General features: G+C 38.3%; 1 protein-coding gene across 1 annotated transcript; it reads left to right on the forward strand.

The window, feature by feature from the left end:
• Positions 1-491: 491 nt before the first annotated feature.
• On the forward strand, positions 492-10,214 carry spon2a (spondin 2a, extracellular matrix protein; the record flags this gene model as incomplete). The annotated part of the gene is made up of 5 exons (XM_079250158.1): positions 492-720; positions 2,446-2,666; positions 9,146-9,337; positions 9,671-9,842; positions 10,024-10,214. The coding sequence occupies 5 exons, from the start codon at positions 492-494 to the stop codon at positions 10,212-10,214; spliced, it is 1,005 nt and encodes a 334-aa protein (XP_079106284.1).
• Between the last annotated feature and the right edge of the window lie 2,761 nt (positions 10,215-12,975).

The following is a 12,975-nucleotide window of genomic DNA, read 5'->3' on the forward strand; positions in this document are numbered from 1 at the left end:
CCCTCTCTGTCTTCGAACACTGTGAGCCTGACTCAGCAGCTGCTGGTGAGTTGGATGGTCAGTCGGTGAGATCAGTAGAGCAGACAGAATTTACATCCATCCTCAGAAATGTCAGCCATGTTGTTTTATTTCAGGGCAGCTCCTGTAACAGACATTCCTGATGAACTGTAACTGTGTTGTCCCAGAGCCAGTCTCTGGCTCTGGGACAACACACACTCAGTTCAGCCCAAAGTAGTAGGAGGATTTCTATAGTTGAGAACTTGAAGGTCACTGGGTTCAGTAAGTTTCGTTTTTAGATAAAATACTTTGTAATATCAGGGCAGGGACTGGGAATTTCCCCCTTATTTCTGAATTTCCAGGCTTTTGTGAAAACTGAGTGGTAAGAGATGCATTTTTTTTACAGTGATCACAATCAATATTTCATGCGCAGGCCATGATCTATGTCTTCCATAAGAGAGGAATGATGCTTTTCATTTTTCCATTCCTTTCAGATGATGTCATCAGAGCACCTGACCTGTGGTTGGCTGCAGCAGCTACTCGTCGTGCTTGTGAAGCTTTGTCTCGCTCATGCTGGGCCTCTGCGAACTCTCAACGGGACAGACTGCACAGCCAGGAGTCCTGCTTCTTACATCTTGGTCTTTACAGGTCACTGGAGCCCGCAGGCGTTCCCAAAGCAGTATCCGCTGTTCAGACCCCCTGCACAGTGGTCCAAGCTCATAGGTGAGAGGGACTGCTGGAAACCAAGAGAAAGTCTAGAATTTCAAAAAGAACCACAAAGAGCTAGCAGGGCCACTAAGCTTAGCCCCTGCTGCACCTAAAGACAATTTTTTTTTGTCCTTTGTCAAATGTCAGAGGTATTATTGTTAAAAAATACACACATGCACAATGAGGTGGGAGATTTAGGTCTAAGACTGTCTGAATGCTACCAGATGGTGCTTCTCTTTGTTTCTCTAACGTCTGTCCAACCATATCTTTAATAATTCTCTGTTTCTTTGACTCAATCCCACTCTCCTTACCACATTTCCACTGGTTTACCACCGTGTTGGCGATGGAGGCTGGATTGTTGGGTTCAGTAATGGTGAAGGTGGGTGATGATAGCTGGGGTGTGGTACGATCCAACCACTTAGTGGGAGTAGAAGAATCACTCCTTTCTACCTTCTTGCATTTAACTCCTGAATTCTCTCTCTCTCTCTCTCTCTTTTTTTTTTAGGATATTTGCCAAATGTTTAGACATGTGTGTACATATATGTGTGAGCATTGGGGCTATGGCAGCTGGAGCTTTTTCTTGCTTCCAGCTTTCTGTAGTGGTGCCCTGCAAGCAGAAGTTGTCCTACTAACTCCAAATATGGATCGGCAGTGGTGATTCTTACACACCTGTGATCCTTTCCATGGAGATGGCAAAGGATGGTCTTTGTCACAAGAGAAGAAAAATACAAGTGCCTCAATGGGCTGATGGTGTGTTGTTGGAGATAAAATGAAGCTGGAGACTAATTTAGTTATAGTTAAACCAGTGAAGGAGTTTTGGGACCTTCCATAGGTTTGTATTGCTGTGATACGAGTGTCCGTTAGAGTTGGAGCAGAGGACACTGGAAGAATGGCCAAAAATTACACAAGCAATTTAGGAAGAGTGGGCTTTGAAGTCTTGGTGGGGCTTAAATGCGATGCGTTATCAGGTTTCAGGTTTTTCGATGTTAGTGGGAAATTTGTTAGGATGGAAATATAATTAAGTACAAAAGTAATAGCAGTTTCGAGAAGAAACAAGATAGTGTGTAAAGTGTGCTGGGCAGGCTGTGTGTGTGATCATACATGTGTCAAGACTATTTAAGTTTAAATGCATGATTGTGTGTGTGCGTAGCTCTGCAAAGTGAGGTAAGGCAGAACCGTCAGAGCATTTGTCAGCGTGTTTCTGGCTAACCTCACTCTACCCTTAAAACCACTGGCCCAGTCCAGTGGCTCTGTGGGTTTCAACACAAAGCTTCAGAACTGTGGTACGAACCTGAACCTGAACGCCTTGATTTTTGACAGATTACACAGACAGCTTGAACTACAGAGAAGAATGTGAAGTAAATGGCTCAGTTGGCTTGGATAATGAAAGTATCTATGAAAGTTTTCAGATGAGTTCATTTGTTGTCAACGATCTGGAAGCCAAAAGCAAGATCCTGACCTGTCTCCTGGCAGCTCCAGCACATGTTGTGGTTTCATCAGTGATAGATGCGGAATATAACCTTACAATAATACATGCATATGGGCAAATCCTTCAGAATTATCAGTTTAAGGTCAGGAAGTAGGAGGCAGCCATAGAAATACATGCAGGCTCCATGGTGGAAATGATCTCACCATCTGGCTGAGGCTCTGTGGTACTTCACTGACATTGACATGCATTCCAGCAAATAAGCATCTCTCTCCTATCATCTCTTCTTTGTTCAATTCCTTTTCTCTCTTTAGCGGTCAGCCATAATCGCCAATTTAGGCTATGGGAGGAGGGTGCTTCAGCCAGTCCGGGGGTGCAGAACTTTGCTGAACTCGGTGTGACGGTGGAGCTGATGAAGGCAGCCAAGGAGGCCAGGAAGAAACGTACAGTTGGAGCCATGCACCGAACGGCTGGCATTGCCAACGGCATCGGTCACAGCTCTACAGAGATGCTCATGCAGCCGCGGAACTCGCTGGTAGGCACAGATTGAACAACAAAATGCTTTGCTCTTTTGTGAAAAAACACACGCACATGCTTAGACACAGTAAAGTCACACAAACCATCTGTTTGACCTGGGCCTCCCCATAAGATCTCCCATCCGCTGCGACCAAATACCTTACCACTTCTTTCCACTATATCCAGTCAAACTATGTTTAGCCCAAGTGCTTCAGCCCAGCAGCCACAAACGCCCACATCCATCCTGCGCGGTCTGCTCACTGTCTGCTGCCTGTCCCACTGAACTCTGTGAGCTCAGGAGAGAGGGGCCCATGTTCGTACGGTTAATATCAAGCTGGCAGTTAGTTAGATTAGCTTAGCATAAAGACTTGGGACAGGAGAAAAACATCTGGTCAGTATTTGTATAAAACTAAACAAAATCTGCCTTTCAGTGTCAACAACTTATAAATTAGCGTGTTTGGGTTATAACCCATTTTTTGATCTGCACGTGAAATAAAGTCAAATGGCATACTGGTGCAAGTGTGCCTGAAACAGTTTAAATTCTTAAACATTTCCGATATTACTTTACAAGTATTACATAAAAGTAGATTACATTAAAAAGGAAATGAATGGGAAAAAAGATCCAATATTGTATATGTTAGTGGAATAAAAATGTGAATATTTTATTTCATTAGCTGCTTAGACCTACTTTGTCCAAAGAGAACTGCCACTAAGTGTTTCTCATTCAGCCAATCTGTTGCACAACAGAACAGTTTCAACTCTGGGACGGGGGTGTTTCTCATTACAGGTCTATTAGATTAAAGAGAGGTCAATCACATTCTTTAACCAGTATTGGTGGGATTGGTGAGAGGCAATCTTTATGTTAGAGTAAAAACCTTTTCTGTCTTTGGCAAGCTACGAGTCCAAGAATAGTTGTTATAAAACCATTTTAAATGTGCATCTATGTAATGTATAGCTTTTCTCAGACTTTTAAGTTTCCCCCTAAAAATAATTTGTTCATTTCTAATCTAAAATATTTAATCATAACAACTGCACAGAAAAGTTTGGGCTGGAGTAAATCTGGGATTCAGCAGACAGCATAGCTTACATTGCAGCTCTCATAGCCACCAGACTAAATGTTTTAGAGGCCTCTAAATGACAGTGATACCACCAACTTCCCCACAGACCTTTTCAATACAAACTTAGGAAAGCAGAAAGAATATGTTTATAGCTCATATGTAAGTTCTATTTTTGTTTTGTTTGTTTTTTTTATATCAGAATTACAAAAGTCACACTTTTATGTGTGGAACAGTTGTGCTGTTACATTGTTCAAGACATTATTAAAGTGAATTTCCATTCTGAGTTAGACAGAATGCACTGTCTGGATAGGCTGCATGCTTGTGTGTACGGCTGTGTCCTTACCACTGAGTTTGGTCGTATAATGGCGAATGAATTGTTCCAACAATGATCACACACAATGACGCTACCACCGCCATGTTTCACAGATGGGATGAGAGTCTTATTGTATGGTACAATATTTTCCTTTCTCCAAATATAACAGTTTTAATCTGAACCAAAAGGTCTATTTTGGCCTCATCCGTCCACAAAGCCATTTTCCAAAAGCTCTCTGGTTTAATGTTCAAAGGAAACTGCAGATGGATTATTTCACCTTGTATTCCACTGTGCTGGGTTTGTGGAAGCATTAGTAGGTTTCTGGTTTATTTCTAACTTATTACGTCATCTTCTTTTGTGTTTTTCTCTGTCCAAATAATCAGTGAAATTAAACAAACTGCAGATGGCTGGTAATGCTCTTTTTGAAGGGTGGTGTCATTTTCCTTGCAGCGTTGCCATGCACACCATTGCCCTTCAGTGTTTTCTTGGTGATGAACTTCGACCATGAACACGAAAAGACTCACAAAAACAAAAGAAAATTGGATAATTTTCCTCAACAAATACTAGTCATCTACTACTGTGACAATTGTTTAGCAGATGCTTTTCTTCAATGCGACTTACATCTAAGAGTAAAAACATAAGTAATAAATCATACAGTAGCGAACATTATAGATAAGTGGTGGTCAGACTGCTGCGTGTCCAGTTGGACACAGGTGTTGCCATGTAGTGCTAGAGGTGGTGCAGTTTTTTCCCCTTCTCTCCCAGCAAAAGTCCCTTTGTTAAATCACGAGAAACAATTTATGGCACAATATTTTCTTGGTCGCAGCTTATTCAGTGCTGAATTGTGGCAAAGAACTAGACAATTAATTGACAGAGTGTAATATTTTGCTTATTTTACTGGGTTCCTTTCTTTGCTTTCAAGATTTATTGGAAAACATTGTGCTGTCAAATAAAATAAACCTTCAAGCACCAAAATAGTAAAACAGACAGAGTTTATTAAGGTAAGAATTTGTATAGAGATTTTTTTCGGCTTTATTTGGATCTGTGTTAAGCTAGCTAGCAGCTTTCAGTATTTTTGCTAAGCTAACTATCTGCAATATGTAGCTTCTTATTATAAACCTATAGCTTATGACATATTTGTGCATCTACTTGCCAATTTGTATCCTCATAATGTAGCTCTAATCAGGCTTCAGCAAAGCCCCTCATCAATCCCTTAAAGACGCGAACCATAGTCCTTTGATTTGATACAAAGCAATTCAAAGTTTAGCCAAAAGTGATGCAGGGATTTATCCGTCTAACTCAGGGAAATCCAATATATCTTTACAAAGGATACTTTTTAAATGCCAAGTTTGTACAGAAATTTTTTTTTTTAAAATTTTATTTTTAATTTTCTTTGTATCAAAACAATCAATTCATCTAAAGTGCTAAAGCCACGTTAGACTACATTTCAGGCTTTGGCTGTTCTTATTGCTTGGCCCACAGAATATCACTGCTGCTGAATGGCAGCTGGGGCCAAAGGTCATGGCTGAACTCACTTTTCAGGACGGGCTAAAATTGGGTCAGGGCTTGAACAAAGGTGAAGGACTGAGGTATGCACAGTGGAAAAATGTGTTGTACTATTCACAGAGTTGTAGCATCTTCTTTATTTGTTCAGCATGCAGCTGATTTATGAGAAGAAAGACAGTGATGAGGACAGGCAGACATTTAATTGACCTTTTAGAAAAAAGTGTATGTTTGCCTCAAAGTCTCACATTGGTTGTTACAAGAACTTTATAACTTATAAACAACCCTGTTAACGAGCAAATTTGGGAATGACGGCCTATCATCTTGTCTATGGCAGCTTTAAAACGCCTTCATTTTTGTATCAGTGGGAAGAACTGAAATAAAACAAACAAAAAAGATGGGTTTTTGTTTAAAGTGAATTAAATGAATGAATTGACATTGTAAACTAGATTTGTGCACATGTTCCACATTCATTTGTAAATGCCATCTCTTTCCTTTTGCACAGAATAAAATAATTCATACAAAATGCCCCAAGAATCACGAACACATATGATTCCTATCTCCATATTCACGAGTCCCGTGCTATTGTTCTTAAGTGTGTAATTCAAGACAGACGGATAACACCAAATATGTGCCAATTGGAAGCTACAAAAGAAAGAAAACCGAGTTGGGTCGCATGTTTTCCTTTACTTCTCTCTGAGACTCTGTGTAAGATTTGCTGTTTTGGAGAAAAAGTGAGAGGGATCATGGGAACTTTGAGCAACCATCTGCACCAGAGATGTTTTCTGTCTTGTATATTGCAAACCACCATCAAGCCAGTAATAAGGAATACCCCAGAGAGTACATCTTTGCAGAATTGCCCAATGGATATAGCAGGATGGCTTCTTGGAAATCATTTGTTTCAGCTGAGGCTGAAAAGCACAAGTGGAGGGCTATTAAAGAACAGAAAGGAAGTTGAGAATTTTAAGGGCAAGATGACTTTTCTGATTTGGCCTCTTTGCTTTTGCCATGTGTCACATCCAAAAAGCAGATCTCTTTTGTCATCCTGACCCAACTTGCCTCCTGTCTCAGATGATCTGTCTTACCTGGTAGGATCTAGTTTGAGCTCTGCTCCAGCTTTCTGTCCTGATCCAGGCCACCTTTTCTGATCCATCCTCAGACATACAGCTTCAGATGAGTTTGTCAAATATTGATCTGCATGCAAAAAGACATTTTCAGGTGCACCTTTTTCTCATAATCTGCAACTTACATGTGTTCTGACCCCAACACCACTTCCTGCATGAGGTCACCAGTTCTCAGGAAGCATACATCACAGAGAGACAGTGCAACACTGCAGGGAAACTGAGTGAATCATGCACACTTACAGTTACAGAATCTTTACTGTGTGTGATGTCAGGCTTATTGCATTTATTGTCTTGGCTGTCCTCACCATGATTCCTGAAAATTTAATATATTCTGCACTCTGCTCACTGTTCACACCATGACTATTAAACAGCAGCAAATGCATCGTTTAACCGTAATCTGATCAGATTCTGGTTATTGGATTGGATCAAATCTTGAAAACGGATTCTGAAATCTGATTGGATAATGTAATTCAATCTTAACTTTGATCTGGATAAAACTTTCAGTTTGTGTTGCTCAAAACCTTTTAGCAGAATCCAGATAAACATTGATCTAAGAAAACAGGATTGTCCTGATCCCAATAGGGAGTTGGATGTCAAGGTAGATTTCAGGAAGAAAATGTAGTAAAAATTTAAATTTTATAAAATAGCTTTTTTTTTTAAAAAATGCATTTGCTTGTATTTTTATTTAGCACCTGACTTGTTCAAACGTTACCATTGAAGTAGAGAAAGTTGGCATAGTCTGCCTATTAAACCTTTCAGCATAACATGACTTTGCCCTGTGAAAAGAGCCCCCAAACAATGTCAATAGAAAACACAAATAAATTAAACAATTTTTTTGTGATTTATCGCTCCATAATTAGAAAAGAACCTGTCAAAGATCATGGTAAACAGTGCCGTCCCTTCCTCCACATCCAGTCAGTCCCTCAGTCTGACAAGATGCCATAGATGGCTCTGGTTTCTTAACATGGGGCTCATGGGCATATTAATTGAGAGGGACATTTCAAAATATCCATAAAATAGTTGTTACTTATTATTTTTTTATTTGCCGTGAATGATAAAAAGTAATAAAAATTATAAATAGAAGTGGATGTTTATGATTTCTGTGTTTTGTCTCAAAACAGAAAACACTCAAAGCGACCCCATACCGACTCTTCTGCTTGTTGTCCTTTACTTAGCTGGTAACCCACAATGTCTTAATGTTATCTCGAATTAGTAATCTTAAAAACTGTGAAACTGGATCAGGGTGATCCAATCCAAATTATGCTTTGAAAAACCAGAATAATAGTAAAATGGATTACCAGATCCTGAATACTTAATATATATATATATATATATATATATATATATATATATATATATATATATATATATATATATATATATATATATATATATATATATATATATATATATATATATATATATATATATATATATATATATATATATATATATATATATATATATATATATATATATACATATCTATATACATATATATATATATATATATATACACACACACACACACAAACATATTGGCGGTATTATCATTAGGACACTGAAGGAGTCATATAGAAATATTTGAGCAATGCCTTAACAAAATTAGTTTATTAGATTTTCCAGTCAAACACTGCATTAATTCTGTTTGTGCCAGGATGAATGTCAGCATGTTTTCTGTTTCGGTGTCTTTTAGACTGCATGCTAACATGATGATTGCAGATACTGGGCTGGGGTCAAAGGGTTGCCAGTGGCCCCTATGGATATAAATGCGGTCTGTACTCATGGGGCTGAGTTGGATCTGGAAACTTGAGTTTTATTCAATAAAATGCTATTTAATTAAATACCATTACTATCAGTATGAAACAAACAAATAAAAACTTCCATGCAATTAATATAAAAGTAATTATGGAAGATAAACAGAACTATAAATCTAAAATTATATAGAACACATATAGAAATGCTGTTTGCACAGTTGCCTCCCAGCAAGAATTTTTCTGTTTGAGACTTGGTTTGGTCAGTTTGGGCTTTGCTGGGATGGAGTGAGGTTCTCTCAGGGTATTTTGAATTACATTCACAGTCCAAAAGCATGCATACCAGGTTAATTGATGAAACTGTAAGTTGACTTTTGGGGTGGTAGTTTTGCATTGTTTGTCTCTGTTATTGACTGGAAACTTGTCCAGAGTGTACTCTGCTTTTTGCTTTACAGCTGGCTTAGTCTCCAGTCTCCCCATGAGTATGAACAGGAAATGCAGGAAACTAGAATGAATGAATATTAAACTGGTGAATAACTCTGGAATGACTGAACCAGTAATATTCATTCATTCATCTTCCTAAGTCCAAAGAAGGGTTGCGGGGAAGCTGGAGCCTATCTCAGCAGTCTTTGGGCGAATGAATCAGTAATAGCAACAGCAAAATGAATGAACAAGTGATTTAATTGGGTAGTTTGGGTCTTTTATTAAGGTCTGAAGCCACTGCATTATCTTGCTTTGATAAACAGTTGTCCCTGATGGTGAAGATGATCCCCAGCCCCGACTGGTTTGTGGGTGTGGACAGTCTGAATCTTTGTGAGGGTAACCAGTGGAAACAAGAAGTAAACTTGGACCTCCAGCCGTATGATGCAGGAACAGACAGCGGATTCACCTTCTCCTCTCCCAACTTCCCCACCAGCCCCCCAGAAAACATCACAAAGGTATGAGCTCTGCAAGAAACCAGTATAACTGATGTGTGTAAACTGAATATAGTGTTTCCTTTACTGAATTATTAGTGCTTTCATTTGATTTTGGTTAAAATAAGTAAAAAGCACGAGAAGGGGGCATCATTCCTAGCTGTCTCCACTTAAATGATTGCTTGGCAGGCCTCATGTCTGACCTGAGGTGATTTGAATAAAGGGGCCTCTCTTCTTCCCTTGGTTTGCATGATACACCATCCATCCTCTATTCGTGTGCGTTTTAAAATGGTGTATTATACATTTCGAATTCTACTGAGACTCTTATTATTATTTGTCCATTGTTGGCTTGTTCAGATCACATCTCAGATACCAAACCACCCAGCCAACTCCTTCTACTACCCGCGTCTAAAGGAGCTTCCGCCTATTGCCAGCATAAAGATCACCAGACAGCACAGGTCGCGTGACCGTCAAAGCTCGTTGTCGAACCACATCCTGCCAAACTCCATCAATCCTCAGCGCTTCTCAGGTAAGAACACAACACTCCCTTTGGCAGTTCTTAGTAGACATTTTACTTTTTTGGGCTAGATGTTAAAGCAAATAAAAAGAATATGTCAGGGAGAATGAGGAGAAGACACATACCGTACACTCAAGATTAGAGTACAGCGGCTCTGCATTTGTTTTCATCTCTACCTCTCTACTCAATACAGTGACACCTCTGGATTGTGAAGTCTCCCTCTGGTCATCATGGGGTCTGTGCCTGGGCCCTTGCTCCAGAGGTGGCGTTCGCCATCGCACACGTTACATCCTTTTGCGGCCAGCCAATGCTGGCAGCCCTTGCCCTGAATTGGAGGAACAGGCTGAATGTGTGCCACACAGCTGCATGAAGAAACGGCATTAAACCACAGCACAAAGCACAAACACAGCCAGTGTTCAACCCAGCGCTCAGACTTTTATGTTATCAATGCTGGACTGAAAAAATGTTGCTGCATCTTCAGCATCTTTGATGCAGGGGAGGATTTTTTATTTCCTCTTTGTTGTGGCCACCAGTGAGTTGTATTTTTTGACCAAAGGTGATTAGTTTCAGAGCAGATACTCTTCTGAATGTATTTAAACAACCGTAAAAAGAACTATAAAGTCTCTTGAACATACTGTTGAATGTCTAATCAAGCTCAAAACAACAGCTGAAATGTTTTATAGTATGAAATAATTTTTATAAAATGTTGTACAACCGCATTGCCTGAAAAATGGGAAATGGTGCAAAATGTAAATAAAAACAGAATGCAATGATTTATAAAATATCTGAAGTCTGTGCTGGATGTAAACATTACAAAATCCCTCAACATTTCTGAGAATTTACACTTGGAGGAATGTCACTTATTTTTGGGAAATATGTGTTCATTTTACCTTTGGTGCCAGACTGCTGACTTTGTGAAACATCTTCCAGCTAATTTGTGTAACTGTCAGAAAAAGGCAGAATGAATAGAAAACATCTCAGAAAGACTGGATTTTTCCAAACAAAGAAGAGGAGGGGTTTGACACTGCTGGCAACATGCTGTAAAACTACATACAATTTTGGTTTTTATCATCTGTGGTAGATAATATCATTAAAGATATTCAGATGATTTGAGAGAAAATGCCAGTACACAAAGGACAAGGCTGAAAACCATTACGGAGTAGCTGTGATCTTCAGACCCTCAGGCAGCGCTGCATTACAAACAGATACTTCTCTGTGGAAATCACTACGGCTCAGGAACACTTCTGAAAACCTTTGTTAGTCATCACATTTCAACACCGCATCTTCAGATCAAAGTTACAGTTTTACTGCCTTCTCTGGGCCCAAGCTCATCTTTTAAGGACTGTGACTAAGCAGAAAACTGTCCTGTGATCTGACAAATTAATATTAGAAATGTTTTTTGGAAAGCATGGACACTCTGTCCTCGAGGCTAAAGATAACAGGGAACACTCAGCTTATTATCAACAGAAAGTGAAAAGCCTATATACAGGTGTTGGAGCAGCTTACACTGCCACCCAGATGTCTAATTTTACAAGGAAGACCGTGTTTAAGCTGTTGATGGCATCCAAATATATATATATATGTATATATATATATATATATATATATATATATATATATATATATATATATATATAAATAAATATATATATATATATATATATATATATATATATATATATATATATATATATATATATATATATATATATATATATACACATGTAAATCTGACACTTTATCTTTTGGGGTCTAATTAATTTGCACAGTATTTAATTTATTTCTCATTTTAAATTTTACACATCCAACTGGGATAGGCTCCAGCTTCCCCGCGACCCTGAATTGGATTAAGCGGTTCAGAAAATGAATGAATGAATGAATGAATGAATGAATGAACAGTATATTTCATAGAAACTTAAAAAAATTAAGAGAAGAATTTATTTCCACAAAGATTCATTGTAAGTTTTTTCATTGTTTGACCTCAATGGCATTTCCATTTCCAAATGATGGTGGCACACTAGTGACATATCCCATAAGTTAGCATGCACACAAAGCTCATAGCACAGACTGCATCCCTGTGAAGCCATGGAGGCGTTAGCGTGGCTTTTAAAACTCTTTAAAAATAACCTCACAGCCCTATTTATAAAATACAACTCTTGTAAGAAGTGTCGAGCCACTCCACAAATGATAGCCTCATATCACCAGAACTGGATACAGCTTTAATGAATGATGAATAAATGTGCGTTTTCCATTTTGATAGTGTTGACATTTTGTACATACTTGATGATTTTATAAATGAATAATAGATTTTTTCATGAAAAACATCTTTATTGTAGTTCTACAATCAGACTGCATTGTATTTTTTAAAGCTGCATCTTTGTTCAAAAATCCCACAAGACCAAAGAACATTCTTGATCTGCAGTTCCAGCAATGCACTGATGGTATGTATGTCTCAGTTTACCAGTATTGACACTTCTCTGTTTTTATTCAAAGAACTCTCAGCCTAAGAGCAAAAGTAAACAGCTATAGATTTTGCAGAATGAAAATGTTGCAATACCTTGTATTTGTCCACACAAAAACCACATTTTAACATGAATTATACACAAAATTATACAAAATAGACTATATATACATATATATATATATATATATATATATATATATATATATATATATATATATATATATATACACACACACACAATTTGCTCAGGCAGACCATTCCCCCACCCCCACTGCCTTTCAGTGTACAGTCTGTGGCGATATAGCACCCCCTTGCGGACTTAATGACTAACAACAGTGCTGCAACAATTAGCAAAATAACTGGAAATAACTATACACTCGGAGAAATAGATAAATCACTCAATCGCCCAAATGCAAAGGCTATACAAATGTTACGTGGTAATATACTGTAGCTTGCTTTTTTTTTTTTTCTTTTTTTTTTTTGGAGGGGTGGGGGGGGGGTTTAAAATGTGCAATACTCCAGCCAAAAGGAATTCTTAACCATAAACCATTTATTTTCTTGTTCTATTGTATAAACATATTCATGTGCTTAAAACCCCTGTGGATTTTAGTAAATAAATAATAATGACGTATCATTGATGTATTATTTTGTGAGTCTTCCATATTTACACTGCGGGGAAAG

This window comes from Telmatherina bonti (genome assembly GCF_933228915.1).
Source record: "Telmatherina bonti genome assembly, chromosome: 12".
NCBI lineage: Eukaryota > Metazoa > Chordata > Actinopteri > Atheriniformes > Telmatherinidae > Telmatherina > Telmatherina bonti.